The sequence below is a fragment of the Bipolaris zeicola genome, assembly GCF_000523435.1.
Source record: "Bipolaris zeicola 26-R-13 unplaced genomic scaffold scaffold_9, whole genome shotgun sequence".
Lineage (NCBI taxonomy): Eukaryota > Fungi > Ascomycota > Dothideomycetes > Pleosporales > Pleosporaceae > Bipolaris > Bipolaris zeicola.
The window spans coordinates 64,509-90,948 of NW_006912058.1; the positions used below are offsets into that span (position 1 = coordinate 64,509).

The 26,440-nt window shown below is 53.9% G+C and overlaps 1 protein-coding gene across 1 annotated transcript; it reads right to left on the bottom strand.

Annotated features, from left to right (window-relative positions):
- Nucleotides 1–399: 399 nt before the first annotated feature.
- COCCADRAFT_1188 (uncharacterized protein) lies at nucleotides 400–25,548 on the bottom strand (the record flags this gene model as incomplete). The annotated part of the gene is made up of 4 exons (XM_007709481.1): nucleotides 400–2,142; nucleotides 2,200–10,360; nucleotides 10,436–17,604; nucleotides 17,683–25,548. 4 exons carry the CDS (start codon nucleotides 25,546–25,548, stop codon nucleotides 400–402), a joined length of 24,939 nt encoding a protein of 8,312 aa, XP_007707671.1.
- Nucleotides 25,549–26,440: the final 892 nt, after the last annotated feature.

Consider the following 26,440-nt stretch of genomic DNA (forward strand, 5'->3'; position numbering starts at 1 on the left):
CAGGGCTAACGCGTCTTGAGCTGAAGGGACAGCCGAGGAAGTCGATCCGACGTACAGCCGACCAAGACGCATGTGTCGCCAACATTGACAGTTCAGTTGGGTACGAGGTCTCCAAATTACGGCTAACGATTTCAGGATGAAGTTGAAGAATGATCATTATCTGCCGTATTCTCAAGCTCCGGATATAACCTACAATCACTAGACGTACACATCCGCTCAAAACAATACTGGTATAAAACTTGACCATCCAAAATCCAGATATCCAAACACAAGGAAAAATCATTCAAAGGGTAATAATGCGTAACATGCCAAGCGCCAAATCCAAAAAGTCCATACGCATGCAATGATAGGATGACAAAGGAAAAGAAAATCATAACAAAAAAATCATCTGCCACAGACCTAGAACGTGCTACTTCCCGGCTTCTCGTAGTCCATGATGGTGCTTTCAGGTGGAGCAACACTAGTGACGCGGCTGATCCGACTTCCCCTCGAATCCGGACGATTAATGGACATGGCACCGCTCGCCACCCTCGCCATCTTCTTGGTCCTCGACCCTTGTACTAATACTTGGGCGGGACACACCACAATCTCGTCCTCACCCTCGCCAAAATCGTCGCCCTTCTTGACGACTAGAGGGAACAGTACAACCTTGACAATTGCACCGCGTGCTTGGAGTTCGTCATTCGATGTCGTCTCGCCTGATCGTTCGTTCATGAGCGAGGCGTTGAACGTGACCTTCGCAACGAGGTCACCGTTGGTGTCGTACTCTGGCTGCAATGGCGGCAGCATAATGTACTCTGCGCGCTGGGTGCGCATCTCAATCGACAGGTCAACAGCTAAGCGCATGACGTTGCGCAGAGACTCTTGAATCTGCTTTTGCATATTTGAAGGCGGTGGAAGAAGCGTCGTGAGCGTGCTATAAATCTCATGTACAACAGCCTCCGTGTCTTGAGCGCGCTGCTTCACAAATGGCTCCCTCCTCGAGAGCAGGGTAAGTGTGATAGCTCGCCATTGGGCTACAGCACGTGGTGGGCCAACTTCTGACAGGGTCTTCTCCAGCCCCTTGAGCTTCTGTCGCTGTTCTCTGTCCATACCAAAGAGGTACCTGGTGAACACGTACTCCCAGATCATAGTCATGGTAACCGACATGAAGACATCTCGTCGCCTGACACGATCTGAAAGCAGTGCGTCGACATCCGAACCATCTAGGACGGCATTGTCTAGACGGGTGTCGATCTTCTTACGAGTCGCCTGGTCCAATCTGGTATCGGCCTGAATCTCCGACGATAGACGACATGCGCGAGTGTCGGAGAACTTGGAGAATCGCAGCACCCACTGCTGCACATGCTGGCACAACTGCTGACATGCGCTGTCAAAGTAATCCTCATCGCGAACAGTGAGGAAGCTCTCGCTGGGCTTCTTGGCAGCCAGAATCTCCTTTTGCAGAGTCTTGATTTCTTCGCGTGCGGCATCCAGCTCTGCCGTCAGGCGATCAATCTCAGCCTTGCGCTGGTCAAGCGCCTCCCCAATTTCGTCGCGGACTGCTTCCGCCAACCCTTCCTGCATTCTGGTGTGCTGCAGGCGGAGCTGTTCCAATTCTCGTTGCGAGGTTTGCCATTGCTCGTGAACCATCTGCCCTTCAGATTGAAGGTTTCCATACTTTTCATTAGCTTCGTTGATCAAGGCCTGCTTTTCGGCCTCTATTTGTGCGTATCGGGCATTGGCCTCTTCAATGAGACTGCGGTTTTCTTCTTGAAGCTGGGCGTACCGCGTGTTGGCATCGTTGGTGAGATTGCGATTAGCTTCTGTCAGTGAGTTGTTGAGTTCTTTTAGACGTGCAATCTCTTCCTGCAGTCGCTTGAGCGTATCTTTGAGTTGCGCAATGTCAATGTCCCTCTTGTAAATCTCACGGTCACGTGCTTCAATCTCTTCTTGTACCACCTGCTCGTCAACTTGGCGCTGGTTTTGAGTAGCCTGTAGGGTTTCTTCGGCCTTTGCCCGGGAAAACTCAAGTAATGAATTTTGTGCCGCAAGCTGTTCAAGCTGCGTCTGCAAATCCAGGATCTGCATACTTTGTCGTTTGCGCACGCTTGGTGGGCGCGAGGGCGATACGGACGAGCCCTGAGCCTCGCCCCATGCTTCCTAGAGATGACAGTTAGCAATTGAAACAGCAGGTGCATCGGCATCAAGAAAACTTACAAAGGTTTCCGCCATGCTAGACCGGTGGCGAACTTTGCCTTCACCACGGACCGGGTCGTAGTTGGGCGCGCCTGCGATGACTGCTGTGGTCCCAGCCGCATCAGTGCTCGGGAGGGTGGGTTGCGCATTCTTAGCGTCCTGCGCACTGGCCTCGCCAAGTCTTGAAGCTGACCTCAGATCACCTGACGTTTGTCGATCCATCCGTCGCAGAGAGTGCGAGGAATGGCTGCTCAAAGCGCTTGACGGACGTTCATAATCTGGGGACTTGAGTCTCGCAATGTTGCCCACAGAACGTTGGCTTTGCACACTGGCTGAACGCTGCTGACCAACGGACTTCATTGTGTCTGCGCTCGGAGAGGAGCGAGGCATCCGGCGTGCAGGGCTGAGAGCTGTTGCACGATCGACGGCGTCGCTGGTTCTGCGCCTTGACGAGCCCCTTGATGAGGCCCTTGAAGGCGTCACTCTGCCAGTCATATATTCTGGCGGAGGTACACTTGTGGGCCCTCCAGGGGCTGAAGAGTGCGGCGAAGGTGATCTGAGGCGATCAGAGAGCATCCTTAGACTCTCCTTGCGACGAGCTGACTTGAGTGCTCGCTCTGTCTGACCTACGTCACTCCAGGATCGTGAACCCTTGCGCATGGCAGAATCATCTGGACTGGTTTCCGTAATTGACGCCAAAGGTGTGTTGCCGGACGTGTTTTCAGGCTTGGTCGTTGGCATCGCAGGCGGCGCACTAACCTCAGCCTTCTTCTCGTTGGGATCACCGAAAATTGATTTGTATGGCTCTTTCTGGATGACCTCCTTTGGAGGCGACATCTGTCTAAGCTGTGAATCACTTCGTAATTTCTTGGCTGCCCGCAACGACCCCTTGCCATTTGTCGGAGTGTCGTCAATCACCCTTTCGTTGTCGTGAGCGGGTGTATACGATGGAACTGCACGTGTGTCTGTTGGTGTTTTTGGCTCTGTCGAACGCTGCTTGCCTTTTTCAACTTGCTCTTCCTTTGATTCCTCCATAGGTGATGGCGATGCTGTCCTTTCAGCCGCAAATTTAGTCTTTTCTGAAGACTCCGACTTGTGAAGACGCTTCTCGTTTGGCTGCTCTTCATCAAAAGATACCGGGTGTGTTCTGCGTTTGTGGTCCTCCTGAACTTGTGTTACTGTGTCCCCCAAACCCTGCTCAACCTTCTCTTTTCCCTTCGTGCTCTTCTTTCCTTTCTTATCCGAAGACGGGGCCCATGCATTCATATCCCGTTCTTTCTCCAACTCCTTCTTATGCGACTCTTCCATCGAAGGCTGTACCGCATCCTTCTCCGACTCAAGTTTTGGGAATGGGTACTCTTGAAGCTCTCCCATAGCCAATGAACGTGGGTTTTGGTCAAATGCGATTGGCAGGCCTGGAGTGTCCTCCTTGTTTTGCTCTTCCTGGATCTTCGACGCATCAGAAGCTTCGGTGGTCGCCATCGGCAAAGACTGGTCATGCTTAGCTTCGCGAACGGTGGAGTCAGCCGAAGTCTCAACAGCAAGAGACCCATGGGGGAGGGCCTCAATCGCCGGAGTTCTTGCGGCTGCATACTCAACACTGTCCTGCGGAAGCAAAGCATCTTCCTTGTCCTTCCTTGACTTCTTGCCTCGTTTTGTTGAAGCTTCTTCTTGCACGTCGGCTGGAGTGGCTTCTGGGGGCGATTCTGGCAAAGGCTTGCGTTTCTTGTTGCCCTTGTTCCTCCTGAGAGAGGAATAACCAGCCAGTTCATCGGGATCGACTTCCTCAAGTACACCGGGGGGTGACTTTCGTGCCGAGAAAATCGGGTCGTTGAGAACATCTAGGGGGTCAAAAGAGACCGCAGGTGCAGATCCCATGGCCACTTCAATTGGCGGTAGCACCTCAGGCTCGGCGGGTCGAGTTGGCCGCATTCTTGGCGAACCAGAGGCAGATGAAGGGCGACTCAAGCTTCCAAGTCGGGATCTGCTAGCCCTCTCCCTTGCGGCAAACACATCGTCATCTGGATTGATGTCGTGGTTGCTTGAGATAGAGTTTGAACGATGGAACGATCTGTCGTTGATCACGAATCCAGGATCAAAGCCAGACTCTCGCAGACCAGCAGCGACGGTAGCTGCAAAGTCAATCTCTCTTGCTGGTGACTTCGAGTCCGATCTCCCTGGTGATCCTAGACCCAGTTGACTGCGGGAGATGACTCGAGACAAATGCCGTTTCTCGGGAGATGGAGGTCGCTTCTCAGGTGATACAGACCGCTTCTCGGGTTCAAAAGGATTCTTGACGGGAGATCGAGGACGCTTTTCGGGAGAAGGAGGCAAGATGGGAGTTATGGATCGAGCCTGAGTCTCGTATTGCTCAGCGAGGTTCTTCACGCTCCCAGCTGCTCCCTTGCGTAGGCCTTTCCCAACGGCTGGGCCTCCCTGTGATTGTCCACTCTCGAAAAGTGCGGCTAGCTTGTGCTTCTTGGATGGCTTCTTTTGGAGTGTCGGCGGCTGCGCTCCTTCTGGTATCTGAGCAGGGACGGGAGCGAGTGCGGCTGGTGGAGTAATCGTTCTGGATACTGGCTCAGGTACTGGTGTTACAGCGCTCTCAGCGGACTCTGACTTTTCTTCCTGCTTCTTAGTCTTCTCCAGAGTAACCTCGGCCTCAGGTATTGTCTCAGTCTCAGCTGCGGGAGCTCGTGGTTCGATATCTAATGGTGCCTCACGCTGAACGTTTTCAACGGTCGATGAAAGGTGTGTCTGTGGAGTGTTTTCGGCTACAGGACGTGTCGTGATCTTGTCTTTGTCCTCGCTCTCTGGCTTGCTCTCGCTGGATTCCGGAAGAAAGGAAGTAGTCGGCTCTAGCTCAGTAACTAGTAGCGGAGGCGCTGTCTTTGTCACACTCGGTTCGTGAGCCTCCGATAGTGGTGCCTGCTTGACGATTTCAGGCTCGGCTGCAGCAACGGGATGGAAAGGCTTCTTCGATTCAGGCGCTGGTGCTGGGCCGACCGAGCTGCTCGTCTCGGGCAGAACCGACGAAACGTCCTCCACAGCCTCTGTCGTCTTAGCTTTCTTGTCTTTCTTTTCCCGCTTCTTCGATGGCGTTGACGGCTCTTCGACTGCCGTTTCTTGGCCACTCTTTTCGACAGTTGGAAGAGCCTCAGAAGCAGTAGGCAAGTTCTCGACTGGCTGTTGAGCAGCTGGCTCGGACAACTCCCGTGTTTCTTCCACAACAGGTTCTTGAACGGCTTCCCTAGTCTCACTCTTAGGCGCTTGAACAACCGGCTCTGCAACCACATCCTCCTTAGCTCTCGCAATCTCCTCAATCACAGGCGCAGGAGCAGGCTTCTCAACAACCGCTTCCTTCGTCTCAACCGCAGCATCAAATTGAGCTGCAGGAGTCGTCGGAGTAGAGTCGGAGATGCGCTTGCTCTTCTTCGCTTTCTTATCCTTCCTCAGTTTACTTAGCATACTGAGGATAGGAGAGGACTGGGTGGGAGAGGGACTTTCAGGCTTTTCATCTGAAGTAAGCTTGGTGCTAGATGCTTCAGATCGAAGGTCAAGGATGGCTTTGGTGGATGGGGAGGGCTCAGTTGTTGGGTGGGTGGCCTCTTCAGTGGACTTCTTGGCTTCGTCGCGTTGAGTGAAAGGCTCGGGAGCTTGACTGACAACATCGGGGGTGTTGTCTTCCATTGGGATATCGATAATACCGAGACCTGGTACGGTCGTGGGTCGCTCCACAATTGGCTCTGCTGGAGCAGTAGTCTGAACGTTGTCAGCCGCAGTGGCTAGGGCCTGCGTCTCCTGTAGAGTTTCTGTAGTCGTCTCTTCGGTCTTGGGCAGCTCTAGTCCAACTTGCCGATAAAACTCTTCAGTCATTGGCACAGCACCTGCTTCTCGCGATACCTCACTGTCAATAACTCCAGGCGCTACAGGCTTTAGTGGAACAACCGGCTCAACACTCGGCTGGCTTTCGGCTTGCTCAACAGGATTTTGAGAAATGACAGTGGTCTCCCGAGTTTCCTTGACTGGATCGGGAGCTTCAATCAGCGGAGTGCTATCAGCCGAAGAGATACTCTTCTTGCCCTTCTTCTTTTTGTCTTTCTTTGATTTCTTAGGCGAAGAAGATTCAGATACGATTTCTCTCTCAGTTGTCGATGGAATAGGAACTGATTCAGCTTCCGCAGATGGCACGATAGGCTCGACAATAGTCTCTTCGGCGGGGATGACACTTGGAGCAGGTTCTTGAATGAGGGATTGCTGCACAGAATCGGATACTGCTGGTGCTGTAGATTGATCCAAAACCTCAAGATCAACATCAGTGCGTAACTGGGCATCTTCTAAAGGAGTACTCTCTGGCAATGCAGGAAACTCTACCTCATTCGATGGCACCGGTTCTTCGGGGTGTTCGCGCTGTATTGGGATTTCAGTAACGGCAGGAAGAGGCTGCTCTGGCTCGACTACAGTCTCCTTAACATAGTTGTCTGACTCTGGAATAGTACTGATCTGATCCTGAGGAGTGATAGATAGCTGCGACTGTGACTCTGCGGTCTCTGGCCCAAATTCCAATACCTTTGGTGCTTGTGTCTGCTCGGGAAGGGTCGAAGGTACGGCAGCAGAGTCGTCAACTACATCAAGAGCAACGGGCTCAGTCTTGTTCTTCTTGTCTTTCTTAGCCTTCTTCGACTTCTTGGGGGAGAGAACCGTTGCATCTTCCCAGTCGATATCTTGAGATTGAGCTTCAACGGGCCCTGCACTTGATTCTTCGATGGCATGCTCAGACACATTCTGCGTCACTTCAGGTGCGGGAAGAGGACCTTGGACTGAAGATGGCTCCGGTAGAGGCGTTTGCTGAACAGATTCAGTCAAAGTTGGCTCGACGACACTGGGAAGTACAGAGGACTCGACCGCAGGCGTAGCAATTGGTTCGACCGTAGTCTCGCTCTCAACGACAGGCTCAGCACTGAGAGCAGCCGCCTGCTTCTGAGCCTTTTTCTTTTCCTTCTTTCTCAGCTTGCGGTCGAGAACGGGCTCCTCCACAACAACGTCTTCCTTGGTCTCCTCAGCAGGTACCGGCTCTTCGTTCCGGGCTGGTACCGAGATTTGTTCGTTGGGGACTTGCTCTGGAATAGGGACGAGCACTGGATCAGGCTCCTCAGGCGCGACAACAGCCTCTGGACGGGCTTCAATCTCTCGAGCATTGGACTGATCTTCGACGGTAGCTACCACAGGGTCTTGCAAATTGGTAATGGGAGCGGGAACATCGTCCACAGTTGGCGTGGCGATGATAGCAGATTCGGTCTCAGGTAGAGCTTCGACGATTGGTGTCTCGATTTCCGACTTCTTTGCCTCCTTCTTGTCCTCCTTGGAGGCCGAAGGCGAAAGGAGTTGTTCAACAATGATAGGTTCAGCATCTTCTGCAGGTGGAATAGTAGCTTGTTCAGGCTCGATCTGACGTTGCTTCTGGACGGTAACCTCCTGCTGAGGGATGACGTTGGATGCATCGCCACTCATGGAATCCTTGATCGGGCTGCTTACAGATGACTCCTCTGCGACGGGAACTTCTTGTGGCAGGTCTGCTGACACATTGTCGACTTGTGCCACTTCAGTTGGTTGTTCGATGATGGGTTCCGGCACAATGTCAGTTTCCCTGGCAGGCTCAGTCGCAACGGGCGGTTCCTCTTCTTGCACAAGCTCCGTAACACTCTCTTCCTCAGGCAGAGGCACAGAAGCTGCCTCTTGAACGACTGCCTTGTCATCAGACTTGGTAGGCTCAGCCTCAGGAACGTCGTTTTCCAACGCCTTCGCCTTCTTAGCTTTCTTCTTGTCCTTTTTGGAAAGCGACGCAGCGTCCAGAGGGATCTCAGGCTCTGCAACTGGGACTGGAAGTGGCTCAGCTTCGGTCGCGATTTCAGACGCGATTTCGGGCGCAAGCTCGGAGGGGAGCGTTTGAATGGGCTGATCACCAGTCGCTCCAGCCGGTACATCAACCACACGCTCTTCCAGCAAAGGCGTCTCCAAAACAACTTGTGCAGACTCGGCTGTCGTATCTGGCGTAGGCTCCGACTGCTCAGTCTTTGGTGCTTCAACGATATCCTCAATAGTTGGAACGTGAACTTGGTCCTCCGTCTTCTCTTGAACATCTGGGACAACCTCAGCAAGTGCCGCAACCTCAGCCTGCTTCTTAGCCTTCTTAGCCTTTTTCTTGTCTTTCTTCGAAAGCGTTGGCGTCACAGGCTCTTCTGGCTGCTCGAGCACAACCTCTCTGGACTCCGTCTGCACGGCATCCTCGGTAATTGGCGTTGAGGGTCGAACCGTTTCGTCAAGTGTTGCGGAAGGTTGCTCCTGTTCAACTGGTGCGTGCTGAACATCAGAGGAGGACTCAGCAGGCATGAAGATCACGGGTTGAACATCCTCGACTTTCTGGGCCTGCTCAGGCAAGATCTCTTGAGCCTCAGGGATAGCCTCAACATGTGTCTCACTCTGAGCCTGCTGCTTAGCCTTCTTGTTCTTCTTCTTGCTCTTCTTGGGAGAACTTGGCTCTTCGACAACGGGTTCTGATGATAGCTGAGCTTCGGAGAGAATGGGGTCGGATGGGACTGCAATGTCAATGTTGCGATCAATGATTTCCGGTGCAGCAGTCTCGGGCTGCTTCACTGCATCCGCCGGGACTTCGGGCTCGGACTGTTGAATGACGACATCGCTCTCAGTACGTGCGACATCCTCCATAGGCTTCACATCCTTAGCGGGCAAAGGCTGCTGTTCAGATTCTGGGACCTTCGTTTCCGGTACCAGTTCATCAACGCCAATATCGCGTTCACTCTTCTTGTCTTGGTCCATCTCTTCCGATGAGTTGAGCACCTCGTCCTTGACTTCAGCTACTGTGTCAATTGGCTGTGCTACAGGCAATGCAATGGTCTCTTCCAAAGCTTCCTTGGTTTCCTCCTCAACCTGGGGAGTTTCTGGTAGAGCAGGCAAATCTTCGATAGACACGACAGTGGGTTCGTCCTGAGAGGCTACAGTAGAAGCGGCTGGCACGACCTCTGTGGTTGGCATTGGCTCAGTGAGGGGAGGTTCAGGCGCAGTGCTAATGTAAGGCACTTCAGATGCTGGCTGTTCAACAACCGGTTCTTGTCTCTCATCCTCAATCTTCTTCTCCTCAGCCACCAGCTCAACATCACGGGTCGTGGTCTCTTCTGGCGGTGTCGATACAGCGGCTTGTTCACCATCCAACGACTCTTTCTCCACCTCTTTCACGTCCTCTACACCCTTCTCCACTACCTCCTCTTTCAAAACCTCTGGTTCTTGCTTGGCATTTTCGATAGCAACGTCGTTCTCCTTCTCTTCCCGCTCCTCCCGTACGACACCTTCCACAACATCCTCACTCTTCTCTACTTCTCCACGTGCCTCCTGCACATCATCTTCCTTCTTCACATCATCACTACTATCAACAAGCTCGTTCGCAAAAGTTTGGGGATATGGGGGCGGTATCCCCGAGAAAGGTAGTTGTTGAGTCTCCGAAAGTGTAGGGATCGACAGAGACGACTGAGTATCAGAGTTGGCTGCCTCAGTCGTCTCATCCGCTAAAAAAGACTCGCTCTTTTTAGCTTGCTTCTTCGCCTTCTTCTTGTCCTTGTTCGATAGAGGGGCAGGGTCGTCAGGCTCTTTGTCAGGTGGTTTAACATCGTCTATGGTTTCATCAGGAATCGGATCGGTGGTCTTTTCTTCGGCTGAAGATGGACCGCTTGTTGGCTCATCGACTGTAGTTGGGGGCTGGAGCTGTTCTTGTGCTAGCTTTGCCTCAACAGCGGACTCATCTACTACCGGCAGGGTAGTAGACTGTTCAGCAGCAGAAGGCTCCTTCAATGCCTGATCGGTACTGGCTTCCGGTTGAGCCGGCTCGCTCTCAGCGATAGAGGCACGTTTTGCCTTCTTCAGTTTCTTCTTTGCCGTCTTTGACAGGTTTGCCCATTCAACTGGCTCAGCCTCCTCATCCTCTTTGGCCTGCGTCGAGGGGGTTGCGATACCGGAGTCAATCTGAGTAGGGAGTTTGGATGCAGTTTCGGGATGAGAGATTGAACTTGTCGGTTGCTCCTGCTCTACTACAGCGTCTGCTTCTTTGGCGACGATTGGCTCTTTGTCTTTGTTGTCGGGATCGGCGGAGGCCACTGGAACAACTGGAGCACTGGTATCACGTTCCAAGGTCTCATCAGCAGATTGCGGTGGTAGGCTAGGCAATTCTGCAGAGGTTTGCTCGTACGATGGTGCTACAACAGCAGGGTCCTCTTGAGTATGCGGTGGCACAGGCTGTGCATCCTTCGAAGTGACATCTTTGATCTCCTCAACTGGCTGTTCGGTGATGACTGAAGGCTCAGAAGGCTCAGACTCGGCCGCCAAAGCAAGCTTGGCAGCCTTCTTTGCCTTCTTCTTGTCTTTCTTACTCATCGGGGTAGTGTCCTCTACAGCTTGCTCGACAGGCTCCTTTGCCACTGGGGTAACAGTTGAGGGCTCCTCAGAAGGAGTCAGAGTGACGTCTGATTTCCCAGTCTCGGGTACAGCAACGAATGTGACCGGCTCTGAGGCAACGGATGGTACATCTTTAGTCTCTTCTGCAATCTTCTGGGTAGTCTCATCGACTGGAGTAGAGGAAGATGGCTCAATTCCTGCAATAGATTCGCGCTTTGCCTTCTTAGCTGCCTTCTTCTTCTCTTTCTTTGACATGGGAGAAGTAGGCTCTTCAAGAGGTTCTTGGGTGGTAGATTCCTGCTCGGTTGTAGGCTCGTTGATAATCGCAGGTTCCAAAGCCCCAAGGCCAGAAAGAGACGTCTTCTCTACAGCCGGTGTACCGGGAACAGATGCAGGAAGTTCAATGGTGGTAGCGATATCGAGTTCAGCGGGTGCGCTTGATCGGTCCTGGGACTCGCTAGCTTCCTCTGGCACATCGGTAGTTATCTCTGGCTTCTTCTGCTCCACATCATGGGATTCAGTCTCGGGTTGCACAACAACCGCGGCCTCGGTCTCAGCCTGGGGCGCAAGATCTCTGCTAGCAGTATCGATGGGTGCAGACTCCAAAGCCGTAGTCTCAGGAACAGAATCCTGAGTCGCAACTGCCTCGCTCTCAAGCTCAGCCTTCTTAGCTTTCTTAGCCTTCTTCTTCTCTTTCTTCGAGAGAGGAGCTGTAGCTTCCTCGGCAACCTGTTCTGTGACCAAGTCACGAGAAACAGGTCCAGCCTCTACCAGTTCAGTAGCTTCTTGCGGTTGCTGTTCAGCCTCGATGGCGATTGGCAAAATTTGTTCTGGAACGACATCTTTGTTTGACTTGTCGAGGGGCTCAAAAGTAGCAGGCTCAGATACTGCTTCCTGGACGATTGGCTCTTCAGTCGAAGCGACACTGGGTTGAGGAGCGTCTACGTTTTCTGAAGGGGTCGTTGCCGGTTCGATGACAGGAGGTTGAGTCGAAGAGATCGACTCGCTCTTTTTATCTTTCCTCTTCTTTTTGCCCTTCTTCGGAGTGGTGGGGACATCGTCAACATCAACTGAGGCCTCGAGCTTGGGTGAATCGGGGAGTGGTACAGCAACAGGTGCGTCAGCCTCTAGCGGAATTTCGGATGAAACAGACTCTGGCTGAAGGCCAGCTTCTGCGGATGGCTCTTCCTGTGAGGTAGGTTGCTCTTTAGCAGACTCAAGGGTTGCCTTCTCATTCGTCTCGTTCTCAATTGGAGTATCGTTAAAAAGACCACTTCCCGCAGGGAGAGAAGGCTGCTCGACCTGAACGTCCCGGACACCCTCTGCCTCCTTGTCTTTCTCAGAGCTTTCAACCTCAACAAGCTTCTTGTCTTGAGCAGGTCCAAAAGCGTTATCGAACTGCGGCATAGGCTCCTCAGTAACCGGTGTGCTTGGCTCGGTGGTAAAGTCTACGGATTTCCCCTTCTTGCCCTTCTTCTTTTTGCTCTTCTTCGGCGTTGGTTCAACTGGCTCAGCCTCAACAACCGGCGTGTCTGGTACAGCGGGGACAAAGATATTTTGGCTAGACTCTACTTGAGTGTTAGGGGTAGTGATATTAGCTTCTTCTAGGTCCTTGTCATCAGATTCAGGAAGAGCAACGAGCTCAGCGGGGGCTATGGTAGGCTCCACCTTGGCAGTATCCTCTTGTTCCAGTAGCTCAAGCTCTTCAAGATCCTTGTCATCACTTTCAGGAAGTGCCACGAACTCGGCATCAGGCGAGGTAACCTCCGTCTTGCCAGTCTCAACTTGCTCCGTAGCCACAGATTCCTCTAGATCCTTATCATCGACGTCGGGGAGGACTACGAACTCGGCAGCAGGTGTCACGGGTTCCTTGGCAATTTCAACCTGCTCCTTCTCAACTGGCTCCTCCAAGTCTTTGTCGTCGGTTGCAGGAAGTGCTACAAGTTCAGCAGCGGGCGCACTAGATTCCTCCTTGACAGCCTCGACCTTCTCTTCCCTCGTAGGTTCATCCAAATCTTTATCGTCGGTCTCAGGAAGAGCTACTAGCTCGGCGGCAGGTGTAACAGCCTCGATCTCGGCAGACAATGCCTCCTTTTGAGCCGTAGTATCTTGAACTAGCTGGACATCAACAACCGGCGTATCTCGAGCAGCTTCGATAGAAGTCTGAGGTTCAGTCTTGAAATTAGATACTTCCTCAGTAAGGGAAGATCCTAAATCAACAGACTTGTCTTTCTTGGCGCTCTTCTTCTTCTTAGATTTCTTCGATGGCGTTGCGGGCTCTTCTTCCAGTGGTGTGGCAGGTTGTGCAAGCTCCTCGTTGGGTCCGACGGGGCCAAAGACTGGCTCCTCAATGACGGTCTCGGCTGGTGCTGTCGTTGTGGCGGATGGCTCTTGAGTATCAGAGACAACGGGTTCTGAGATGACTTCGAAAGCAGGCTCAACGTATGCGGGTTCGGTGATAGGCTCGAGCTCGCGAGTTGCTTCAACAGTAGGCGTGGCAGGCACATCTTCTTCAGCTTTGCTCTTCTTGCTCTTCTTCTTCTTGGACTTCTTCGAAGGCGTAGAAGGTTCCTCTGGTACTGAGGCGGCCTGCTGTGAAGGCGTGGAGACGAGCTCAGTTGTAGCCGGAGCACCGATGTGAACGGGCAATGGCTGAACGTCCTGGCTTGGTACATCTCGCACGGATACTGTGTTGTCGATAGACTGCTCTGGGATGAATTGCTCCGCTTTTTGTTCAGTGGAAGGAACGTCACGCTCGGTTTTAGTTGAATCGACAGGAACAGCATCCTCAACACGAACCTCCCGCTCTTCCAAAGGCGCATAAAGCTCATCATCAGCTTTATCCTCGGGCAAAGGAATAACCGCAGCATCAAGGCTCTTGTCCTCTTGAGATGGCTTGACCACATCCGGCACGCGCTCTTCGATATCACGAGATTGGCCAATCTTAATGCTTTCGACAGGCTCGGCAATTGGTGCAGAAGGCTCGACTGCAGGGATGACAGAATCAGGTACGACATCAGTCTCAAGCTGAGGTGTGATTAGACCGCTTTTGCGCTTGTTCTTCTTGCTCTTCTTGGCCTTTGGGGTAGCAACGGGTTCAGTCTCGACGACGACTGCTTCGGCGGGTGCTGTCTCGGGTTGCGGCTCTTGAGCGGGCAGAGTAACTTCACTTGTCTGTGTCTGAGGCGGCTCGACGAGTTCCTCGTCCGCTTGTTGTTCGGGAAGAGGGATACTGACGGGATCCACCTCCGTAACCTCAGGGACGACCCTGTCCATTTGCGTCTCCAGTGGTAGAGTGAGCTCGTCATCCACCTCCTGCGCTGGAAGAGGGACGCTGGCTGCATCTATCTCTGAAGGTCCTGGGAGTTGCACTTCAGTAGTTGAGAGTTGTGCATCGCGAGACACCTCGGCGATCTCAGAAGGGATAACGATAGAAGGTTCAGCTTCGAGTGCAGGTGTCGAAACACCGCTCTTCTTGCCTTTTTTGCTCTTCTTCTCCTTCTTCGTCTTGACTGGCAATTCAGGGACAGAAGATGGCTTCGCGGGCTCTGAAACTACTGCATCCTGATCTTTCGTGGGGGCTTCTTCGACAGGCAAATTCGATGGGAGTTCCGAGGTGAGGGTTTCAGTAGTCGGTTTTGGCTCATCAACAGCTGGGATCACGTTGACGAAAGGCTCGGGAGCGGGTTCGCTGACAGGAATTTCTAGTGACCGTTCCGTAGTAGGCGTAGGGGCTTCAACAATGGACGATGTTTCAGCCTCCTTAGCCTCTTGCTCTGCCTTCTTGGCCTTCTTGCTCTTCTTGGTTTTCTTGACCTTCTTCTCGCTCTCTGCGGGTAGAGATTCGCGTGAGACTGGTTCTTCAGAGGGAGCTTCAGCTGCAGGTTCAGTCAAGATGCTACGCTCGCTGGGCTTAGCAGGTGATGGAGGGAGCGAGAAAGAGGGCTTCCCGTCATCAGTGAAAAAGGCATTCTGCGGTGGGACGAATACAGGGGGCTCTTGAGTCTTCTCCTCGGTGGCTGGAGCAGGGACATCCTCCTTGATTTCCGCTTTCTGCTCTTGAAGCGTACTATCTTGATCAGGCGTGGTTCTCTCTTCCGTAGCTCTCGCCACCGTCGTCGGGAAACTGAATGCTGGCTTCCCACTATCAGTGAAGAAGCTGGTCTCTGGCGGAACGAACACAGGGGCAGCAGGTTCTTCCTTCGCAATCGTTTCTGTCTTCTCGGAGACAACAGGCTCAGACTTCTCATCAGCTGCAGAAGGGGCCGCAACGGGAGGCAAAACGTCCTTAACCTCCTCCATCTTACCCTGGACACCCTCGACATCCGCTTCCGGTGCAATCTCGACCGCCTTCTTCTCGCCCACCGGCACAGTTGGCGAAAGAGGGCCTGACGACTTGCGCCTCTTTTCCTCCCTCGCAGCAGCCAGGGCAGCAAGAACTGATGATTGCGGTTTCGGCGACGAAGGAGGCGAAGAAGATGCAAGTGAAGCTGGAGCCTTTTTCTTGCTGCCGCCCCAGCCAATCTTACCCCATAGACTGGATCCCCAGCCAGAGTTTGATGCCGATGAATGGCCTTCGATTGTAGAGGCGCGACGAGACTCCTCTACGAATGCCTTTGGTGTTTCGGTTGTCTCGGCAGTACTGGGTCGCTCTTGGACTTGTGGTTGAGCTGGGCGGCCGAGAGGCTTCAGTGGAACCTCAGGCTTGGGTTCGTTGTCAAGGGGCGCTGGAGTGGTGGTCTCCGATATAGTAGACTTTTCCTTTGGGTCAACATCCTCGAAAGTGGATTGGGCAGTTTCGCGTTCAATTGTGTCGTGCTGGGGCTCTGGAGGGGCTACAATGTTCTCTGTTTGAACTGTTGCTTCGGGTAGGGATGGCTCTTTCTCTTCGACTTTGGGCTGAGCTGGGACATCCGGTGATTCAGACTTTTCTGGCGTGTCAACATTTTCGAAAGCAGGTTGTAGAATCTCCCGTTCAATCACATCCCTTGGCCGCTGCGACGATGTCAAGCTCTTCTCTTCCTCTTGAACAGGAGTTCCGGGTAGAGAAGATGGCTCAGACTCGGGCTCGACAACTTGTTGGCTACCGCGCTTACCTTTCTTGCTCTTCTTTTCCTTCCTTGTCTTCTTAGGCTTTGGGGTGATGGCTGCGGCATCTTCTTCAACAATCGGCTCGGGAACTGCAACATCAGCGGCGACAAGTTCGCGATTCGCCAGCGGAGTCTTGGGAGTATCAGGAGCAACTTCACTGGGCACGTCCTGCTGCAGATTTGGCTTCTCAAAAGGCTCAATCTCCTTAAATGCGGCGACTTGAGGCTCGTCGAAAGTCGCACGCCTGATCTCTGGATCTTGGTCTTGCTGCGGCGCGGTGCTGTCCAGAATCTTTTGTCGAAATCGCTCCTTGTCGTCGAACGAGCTAGTAGAAGGTTCACCGATAAGCGTAGCATTGTCTGTCACAACAGACTCAGAGGGATCCCTGTTCCAATCATCCTCGTTGTCGATGAACGATGGCGTGTACTGTGAGTTTCCTGAGTCAACTAGAGTAGAAACTGTAGACTCTGCAATAGATCCCCTTTTGGCGTACTTGCCCTGCTTCTGCTTGCCTTTGCCCTTGACATCCGGCTCGTCTGCAGCTTCTCGACTAGATTGGGATTCAGGCTGCTTGCCTTGGGCAACTGTTTGAACCTTTTCAGCCACATCATTGGACTTCCTCCCTCTGAGTGAGGCAAAGTGGTCTTTGATTGCTGCAGCGGCAACCCCGGCCACAGCTGCGCCAAGAGCAGCGTCCTGGAGTCTGGATGAAGTCGAAGACGAAGGCTCACCGCGGCTGGTAGAAAAATCACGCATCATTCTATCGTCAAGAGGAGCGCTTTGCTCAAGCGGCGTTGCGAATTCTGGGGAAGTCACTGTTGACATGAAAGCATCATCAGTGGACTCATCCTGCTTCTGTGCCTTGGCCTCCTCAAGCGCTGCAGCGAGAGACTCATAGTTTGGGCCACCAGAGTGCTCCTTTTCGGACGGTTCGCCTGCAAAGTAATCAGAGGCCTTGGGAGTTGCTTGTCCAGACTCTTGTACTTCTTCAATCTCACGGGCTGCAAGTTCTGGGTGTTGAAGTTCTGGGTGTTGAAGTTCTGGGTGTTGAAGTTCTGGGCCGCGTGCAGGTGGGCCAAGATCTGGTATGGTACCCAAAGAATCAAAATATGGGTGGTTGGACAAAAGCCCAGCACGCTCGTGGGGTGATTCCAAGGCAGACTCATACTCTCCATCTGACTCAGCACCAGACACCACTGAAGAAGCGGTACTTGGCGGGAGAGGTGGTAGCACTTCATCAATCTCATCGGGTTTGCGGTTACGTTCTACAAGATATAGTGGTCGGAATTCACGCGAAGACTTGAACTCTGTAGAATGTGACCTGGAATGGCGAGAACGACTTGGAGATGGCTCAGAGAGAGGACTTGTTACCGACTTGGGTTCAGCATGAAGGTCGCGATGAACCGCAGGGGGGCCAGAAGGTTTGCGGAAGCGTAGCGGCACTGCAGTCGAGGACATGCGACGCTTGGCCAAGCTTGCTACTGGACTGACTACCTCTGGCGACCTAGTCGGTGAGCTTGGCCTTGACAGCGGCAAGGGAGGAAGCTCGTCTGGGAACGCTTCGAGTAGCCAGGGCTGAAGTCCAGTAAGACGAGTCAGTAACGCGCGGCTATCTTCAAATGATAGTTCAGGCGGTGTCCTGGGCCGTTCGGTAAGGTCGGAGGCGGTGAGGGGTTGGGCGTCGTCGAACGTTGGGAGACGAATTTCGGCCCGATCTCCAGGGATGATGCCACTACCCTTGGGTACCTGATCTACAGGCTCACCTACGGGCAGTGGACGTGGAGTTGCTGCGGCCACTGCCCGATGGTCTAAAAAAGAATGGCGTTCTTGTTCATCGGCATGCGGGGGCGGGGTTCGAGCGCGGGAACGATCCTATAGCACAGAACATCAACATTCATTCTAAATACATTGCGAACACTCGCGCTATCGCATATAAGAAGAGCGATGTACCTTTTCATCATAGGCATCCGCCCTGTCTCCATCTCTCTCGCTGCGACTGCTTCTGCTCCTCTTTTCGCGGCGGCTAGTACTTGAAATAGTGGAACGTACATCATCATCATCATCCGAACCGTAAGTAGAACCACGATCTGACCGATGTCTCCGTCTCCGGTGCTTGCGCTCTTCATCGTTGTCATCTCTCGACCTGGAAGACTTGCTGGCAGCCTCCGCCAGGTTTTCTCTTGACTTGCTGCTGAAGAGACCCATGAGACCACTTGATCGTTTATCCTTCTCTTTTCGGGAGCTGCGGTCGTCATCCCATCCTGCAAAAGAAGATATCAAGGAAGCAGTGTCATCGTCCTCCCGCCTAGAACGTCTGCGGGAAGATTTGGGCTCGTCGTACAAGTCACCGTGTTCAGACGCTGCTTCTGAGCGAGACCTTGTCTTCCTGTCTGGCGATGAATCCTTCCTCTTATGTCTACGCCTGCGCTCGCCATTGACGTCAGAGCGAGCTTCCGAGTATGTAGATCGCGTGTCCCAATCGTCAGCGCCCTCGTCTGTCTCGCGACGGCGATGTTTTCGCCTTCGTTCTTCGCCTTCGCCCACATCGTAGTCGCGGTCGCGGCTCTTATCGCGACTCTTGTCACGGGTTTCAGATCTGGCTTCACGACGTCTACGGCGTCGCTCTTCCCGGTCGGGATCTTCGTATTTGTAGCTCAGCGAGGCGATCGAACCAATGTCGTCGTCGTCGAAGGAGTTGCGCCGTCTGTAGTCGTCCTCATCGTCAGAACGTCTGATTCTTTCCGCATTTGAGGCGCGCGATTGACTGTCTCTGGTATTGCCATTTGAGCCCGCGAAATAGGATTTGTCAGGCTCCTTCTCAGTGGATTCGGGGTGTGTGAAATCGTCAGGGGCATAGTAGCCAGAGTCAGCTACACTACGGGAAGTTGTAGGATCGGATGTGCTTGTAAATGGAGCTGCAGTAGGCACTTTTGGCGCTTCAATAAGTGGCTGATACTTGGAACCATCAGAGTTGTTGCGAGCACCCATATAGTCTTCTTGTTTCATCTCTGTCCTCAGAGGCGATCCAACTGATGGTGACCACTTGCCGCTGCTGCTGCTCCTTTTCTCGCTCCTACGTTTAGGCGTCTTGTCGGCCAATTCATCCACTCCCCCGAATGCGTAGCTGGGAATGGTAACATTCTTTGCAGGATCTTCAGGAGCATGGTTGCTGTTGGATGAAGACGAGTGCGAGTCACGGGATGAGGGCTTCTCTGCTGACTCCAGGTTACGCCTGGCACGTTCGGATTCGGAAGCCATCCTGTCTCGGTCTTGAGATATAGCAGTGCCTACCAGAGCAGCAAAACCACCGGCCAAGGCAGCGGTGGAAACCTTGGCACTGCTACCCTCATCGCTGCGAGATGCACTTTTTGATGGTTGATAGTCTTGGCCACGGTCAGCTGTCCGTGACGACTCGCCAGAGTGGGATGGCTCGACAGTTCTTGGTGACTCGACAGCTCTTGATGGCTCGATATCTCGAGGGTCACGTTCGAGGATAGGGCTTGTCGGTGGACTAGGTTCGTCCAACTCCCAAGTATCAACGCTGATTCGCTTCGAAGATTTGGAGGACTTCTTCTTCTTCTTCTTTTCCTTGTCTTTCTCCTTGTCCTTCTTGCTCGACTTGGTGTCTGATTCAACCCCTTTCCCTTTTGACAACTTAGAAACCACGGAAGGCTCTGGCTCAACCTGCCGAGGGACATCCTGCAAAACTACATTCGAGTCAGTACTCTTACCCTTCGTGTCCTTCTTCGCTGCAGCTGCGAAACTCTCCATCGTAGGTGTCGGTGGCTCGGACTCTTCTGCCTCCTCAAAACTGCCCGGAATATGCAACGGCACAGGGTCGTCCGGAATCTCGCCCTCGACAAAACCAGGCCCTACAGTCCTCCTATCAGGCATCATGCGCATGTCGTACGCTGGCTCAGGTTGATAGTACGCCGTCTGTACACTGCTTGTCGATGGCGCAGCTGAGATGATTGATGGAGCCGAGATGGCTGACGGAGCTGAGATGAGTGATGCAGCAATTGTGGAAGGTGCCATATTCGTGTCAGAAAATGGGTTACTCAGGAGTGATGCATTGATGCGCTTGTAGTCGTACTCATCCTGTTGATTCTGCGGTGGGGGCGGTGGGGGTGCCGAGACGTTCGAAACAGCAGATCCAGAGGCAGAATTCGATGGAGTATTCTCATTCCTCTCACTCGCCTTCGAAGAGGCAGAGGCACTCACGACACTATCCCAAGTTGAGCTGTTATCATCGCTGACGTATTGTGTGCTTGGAGTGGTCTCCTTCGACTCGCTGGACGAAGGGGTGCCTGGTTGATAAGGTATGTATGTGGACGTAGGTATTTCGCGTTCTACAGTGATCTGATCAGACGAGTAGTTTGGCTGCTGCCTCTTGAGATCGCCATCAGAGACAAATTGTTCGCGGAAAGACTCGGGGGTAGGCACATCAAAGTGGTGGAATTGGTTCTCCCCCCAGCTGACCCTAGACCTTGCGCGGTTCGAGTCTTCTTGCCTGTAATCGTCTCTCGTATCCCTGGTAGGTTCCCTAGTTGGGGCGGGAGAAGGCGACACACTACGCACAGATGGCGCGCGACTACCTGGGGGTGTAGGCATAGTAAGGCTTAGTACTGGTATCGGTAGCGGCTGTTGCTTGGTCGGTCGTCCATCTCTCGTAGCAGTGAAAGAGTAAGAAGGTGGGTATGGAGGCAAGATTGGCTGGCCGGAAGGAGCATCTTCATGCGCATAGTACATCTGGAGATCGCCAGCACCCTCATTAGGGTCTACAGGTTTAACCTTTGGCAGGTTGTCGTCAGCCAAGAGCTCTCGGGGAGCAAAGAATTCGGCTTGGGACACGGGTTTAGCAGAATACCGGTCTTCCCAATCTCGGAGGACCTCGCGGGCATCCTGCCGGGCTGGCTCCTTGAAAAGATCTGGGTTGAAGATGTCTTCATCAAACATGTCTTGCTCAACCCTGCTGGGTTCAATCGTTTTGACACTGGCCGGCTCTCGCTTCTTTCCGCGCTTGGATTCACTGCTCTTCGAAGATGAAGAAGATTGGCGCTTGTGGCTGCGGTCACGCTTTCGCTCGCGCTCCTTTTCCTTCTTCTCCTTCTCCTTCTCTTTGCTCTTGTCTTTGTAGGAGGAGATGGCACCGCCTACAATTGCTGCAGCGGCGCCAGCAGCAACAGCACTAGCAACAGAAGAGGATTTCTTTTCTGGCTTGAGGGCTTCTCGTTCTCTGTCTTTCAGTTCCTTTTCCTTGCGTTGTACGACAGTCGCAGCCGAGGCGATTGAGCCACCTGCAGGTTGTTCCTCCAGCTGTCGGGCCTGAACACTTGGGTATCGATTACTAGAATCTTGTAGCTCACGCCCCCTGCGTCGTTGCTCCAGGTCCTCCTGGATCTCAGCCTCACGTCTCGCAGCATCGATACGCTCTGCCTCTTGTTGTTGAGCCTCACGGCGCTCTCTTCGAACTCGCTCCTCCTCGGCGGCCTCGATAGCAAGCTGACGTTGGTGCTCTAGGAAAGCCAAGCGTTGTTGACGTTCGCGTTCCTCTGCCTCTCGCAGTTGACGTGCTGCCAACTCGTGCTCGTCACGACGACGGTCATTTTCAAGTCTCGCCAAGCGCTCGATCTCCATGAACTTTCGTGCCTCGTCTTGCTGGCGTTGTAATTCGCGACGGCGACGTTCGTCCTCTTCACGTTTCGTCTCCTCTTGGCGAAGCAGAGCTAGACGACGCTCTTCTTCTTCACGCCTTGTTTCTTCTTGGCGAAGTAGAGTCAAACGACGCTCCTCTTCTTCACGCTTTATTTCCTCTTGACGGAGCAGGATCAAACGGCGCTCTTCTTCGCGTCTTGTCTCCTCTTGGCGAAGTAGCGTCAGACGGCGCTCTTCTTCCTCGCGTTTCGACTCCTCTAGATGAAGCAGTGTTAGGCGCCGCTCTTCTTCCGCCTTGCGGGCTTCTTCTTCTTGTCGTTGGTGTTCCCGGCGCACGCGTTCTTCCTCTTCACGACGTGCCGTCTCTAGTCGTCGTGCTTGATCATCCCGGCGTTGCTGCTCTCGGCGGGCAAGTTCCTCTTCTTCCCATCTTGCCTCGTCATCGAGCCGCTGTTGCTCGCGTCGACGTTGAGCCTCCTCTTCAATTCGTTCCTGCTGCTCACGTCTACGTTGAGCCTCTTCTTCGATTCGCTCCTGCTGTCTGCGTCGCTCACGCATTTCCTTTTCGGTCTGTGCTTGTGTCAAATCGAAACGCACATTGCTGGATGCACTGGGTGGACGATCGGATTTTAATGCAGAGATTGCAGCAGCTCCAGCTGTGGCTGCAAGTCCTGCAATAGCGGCATCTCGCCTCCATGAAGACGTCTGGATGGGTGAAGAGTTTGCTCGGCGAAGAGGAGGCTGTTGCGGGAATTGATTGTTGTTGTTGTTAATGATGATGTTCTGGGCTTGAGGCTGCGGTGGCACTTGCGAAAAGACTGGAGGACCCGTAGGGGCATTGTAACTAGCCGGTGGTGGTGCTTGGGTGGTATAGACGGTTCCGTGGACTTGATGCATGGGCTGGGGCTGCTGAAGGCTTACAGAACCAGGCCCCGAGGTGACTAAAGGCTGCGATGTCGCGATAGAGCTTGTACGTCGTGCATCGAAGAATGCATTAGGGTCGTGAGGCGCAACAGGATATACTGACTGCAGCGTCTGCGCACTGCTCGACTGACTATCAGGACGCGCTTGAGTCGCCCCAATAGCTGCTACGCCTGCTGCAGCACCCACAGCACCAGCTGCGGCAGGTGCAATGAGCGAGGTATTGGCGATATTGTCATAGAGGTTGTTGGATGATCTCCTCTTCTTCTTGCCGAATCCCCAACGCCAACCCCATTTGTTGGTACCCGAGCCGTTGGAGTCCATAGAATCATTACTCTTGGATTTCCTCAGTACATGTTCACCGTAGACAAGACCGCCATCACTTGCAGAGTCAGAGGGGCCATCATCTGGCAGGTCCTCCCACTCATCATCTCCGAAACGTGAACCAGTGCGAGAAGACTGGCTATCCCTGAGGGTTTTGCGGTTTTCCTTGACGACGCTAACGTCACGACTGCGTTTTCCTTTGCCAGCCTTTGCTGCTGTGATGGCTGCTGCAGTAGCACCAAGACCAATGAGAGAAGCTTTGAGTCGCTCGTCCGAGTTGCGCCTCTTTGGTGACGGACGTCTGCTGTGAGACGATCGCCTCCGTCTCCTCACATAGCCGGTGCCAAAGGCCATATCCGAGTCGGTTGAAGATGTTGAAGCGTTGGTGAAGTTGAAAAAGCCGCCCTTCTTTTTCTTAAGACTAGCCGGCTTCACACGTTTCTCCTTTGGTGGAGGAGCTGCGAAGAAGCCTTGGAAGAAGCCGCCTTCATGTTCGTGGTTTTGGCCAATCTCAATGACGGACGCTCCAGAAGTCGAGCTCCGGGATACCTTGTGTCGGAGTTGTTGAGATCTTCTACTTCGGTCATCATCGTTGCTATCTCGGCGGGGATGCACAACTTGAACCCTCTTAGGTGACTTGGAGCGGGCGTGACGCTTCTTGCTTGCGGAAGCTCCCAAAGCAGCTCCCGCAAGACCTGCACCAATAGCAGCACCAATCAGGCCAGACTTGCCATTGTCAGAACTGGAACTGGAGCTTGCTCTGGAATGTCGGCGACTCTTGTGGGCCTTGCGGTCCTTCCTGTCACTCGTAACACCTACAGACATGTTGGACATGCGATCACCAGATCGACTCCTGTGGCGAACACCTGCATAACCGTAGCTATAGCCCTTGCGATCAAGGGATCGGCTACTGCTGCGACGTGACACACGCGAGCGTCCAGACTTGATGCTGTAGGTATCGTCGAAATCGTCCCGAGCATTGTTCCATACAGCCTTTCCAGCTTTGGCAAGGCCGAGGCCTCCCAGTCCTGCAGCCATCCAACCTGCAGCGCTGTTGCTCGTCTTACGTCTTTCCTCACCCGAAATAGAGTTTTGTGACCTCTTCTCCTTCAAGTTGTAACGAGATTGCTTTTCAATGCCTCCTGAAGGCCGCATGAATTCGTTGGAACGTCGTTTGTAGTAGTGGTGCTTTCGAGGGGCATCGAGAACGGAGGAACGCGGGTCAAAACATCCTTTACAGACACCAATGTACTCGGTGTACTCCTCCATCTTCTGCACATCCTCATAGTCCTTCCACCAATCCACGAACCGGGAAACGGGACCGGTATGCTGGTGATGCTGGGCCATGCCGCCCGAGACGTAGGCACTTGGTAAAAGGCCGTTGTTTTGGTGACCATTGGAAGCGCCAGAAGCCGAGTGATGTTGTGAGGTGCCATGCGAATGTGAATGTGTATGAGTGTGTGAATGGGAGTGTTCGTGCGTGCTTGAATTGTGTTGATGCATAGTATATGCCGCTAGCCCCGCAGCCCCAGCAGCAAGGAGTCCAGCGTTGCTGCCAGACGAGTGTTTTTCGGGCTTACTTGGTCGCGGAGGCTTGGGTGGAGGAATGTCATCGTTGGCATGAGCGGCTGCGGGGTATGACGGAAGATGGTTGCCATTGCTGGCGTTAGCATTAGAGGTATTAGGGCCGTTTCCATACATGTTATAAGTAGATGCAGGGGCAGCAGGGGCAGTATTAGTGTATGACGAGAATGATGAAGGGGGACGAACATTCGACGAGCTGCTGTAGCTTGCCGAGTGCTCATGACTAGAAGAACTATGGCCAGCGGCATATCCAAAGGCAGCAGCACTGGCCATTGAAGCAGCTGTACCAAAGGTGCCTGGCTTGTCAGGTCTCGACGACGACGCCGGCCGGGGCGGCTTCGGCGGGGCAGGTGTGTCGTCGACGAAGGCACCAGGCATGGATGAGCTCAACGGCCGTGGAGGCCTGGATGAAGAGGTGCTAGGGCCTTGGGCATAGAAGTCTGCAGCCGCGCCCGAGCCGGTGTCGGCAACGGGGTTGGGCTGGGCAGAAGCAGACATGAGATGAGGTGTATCCTGGCCGACAATGACAGATGGGGGCTGGGGCCTCACGCCGGGCTGTTGACCAACAGACTGGCCCTGATCGTTGTAGAATTCGGCAGCCGCGCCAAAGGGATGGCCGCCAGGCATTGCACTAGAGGCATAGTTTACAGGATCCTGGCCGGGGAACTGGCTCTGCACGTGATCTGAATAGTGGTGGCCTTGTTGTTGTTGTTGTTGTTGGTTTTGGTATTGTGATGATGATGATGATGATTGGGGGCCATTGGTTCCCACGGGGAGAGCGCCCGACATCATGGGCGCTCCTGCCTGGCCGGGGAAGCGCGAAAGGCCGTCGCTGCCCATCTGTTCGCTGTAGCTGCGTTGGAGTGACTTGGGACTGTCAACAATGTCGCCCCGGTAGCCGCCCGTCTGCGTCACGCTAGCCGACTGCTCTGAGCGCGTCGAGCGGCGCTTGTCTGACTTGCTATCCTTTGACTTTTTCTTCTTGTCTCTGTCGTCGCGCATGGTGGATGTTGAAGACTCTGCGTAGCTGCTGCGGCGGTCGTCGCGACGCCTGTCGTAGTCGCTGTTTGGGTCAGTGTTTGGTGCAGCCCGTGAGCGCGGAATGTCGTCAAATGCAGTGGTGAAGGAGGCCGTCGACGAGGGCGCAGTGTCGCGTCGAGAGACCGAGGGCTTGCGGGTGGATGTTGAGGAGACGACGGAGCGGGTATCTGGATCTCGATCCCGGTCGCGCTTAGAACGCGTAGAGTCGCTGGTGGTGGTGCGGCGGCGGCGAGCGTCGTCGTCCTTTGGCGACTGCGAGGCACCCGAAGAGCCCGTCAGCCTGCTCCACATGGTGACGATGTGAGCACAGAGGATGCGGGTGGGTGGTTATTAGGAGGGCGGGTGGGCAATGGGTTGGGCGCAAACGAGATGGAGCTCTAGGCGGGCGCTGCTGGGTATATCGCTGTAGATGGCAGGTAAGAGAGAGAGGGAGAAAGATGAGATGAATCGTTCAAATCGTCATATCGTGATGGTAGTGTTACACGGGGCAGGCTGCAGCAGACAGGCCAGCGGGAGAGAGGCGCAATGCCAGACGACAGAAAGCAGAGCAGCCGCTCGGCGTCGTGGTCGCCAACGATGGTGAGGTAGGAGGCAGCTGAGGTGCTTGCTCTTAGCCTGTTAGCCTGGCAGAGAAGCCCCGGCAGCCAGCCGAGAGTGAGCTGGCGGCAAGGGTTAGCCTCGATGCACGACTGGAGGCGAGGCAAGGCTGGGCCAATGGGCTCCCGCTATGGCAAATGCTCCTTCGTGCGGATCATACGTATGCGTAGTAGTAGCTCAGTCTGCGTGTGTGTGTGTGTGGGCATGGCTGCCGATGGCATGCTGGGGCCCTCATCTCCACGCCCCGTCTTGCTTGCGTCGGTCCATGGCCGTGCAGATGGTGCATTGCTCGTATGCTGGCCGAGGGCGGAGGGCGGAGGGCGGCTGGCGATTGACGACTGGCGATGATGGACTACTGGCAGCTGGCACTGTCGCACCACACACATTACGGGCGCGTCAACGGCCACCACGTCGTCTCCATACTTACTATATGTGTGTGCGTACATACAGCCTGTCCGTCCGTGTGTCACCCCAAAAGACCGTGCCAAGCAGCTGCCCATGTGCGCATGCTCATGACGCTGATGATATCCATGCCCGCCGCCCATCCATCGGTAGCCCTCTCACGCCCACCTGCACTCTGCAAATC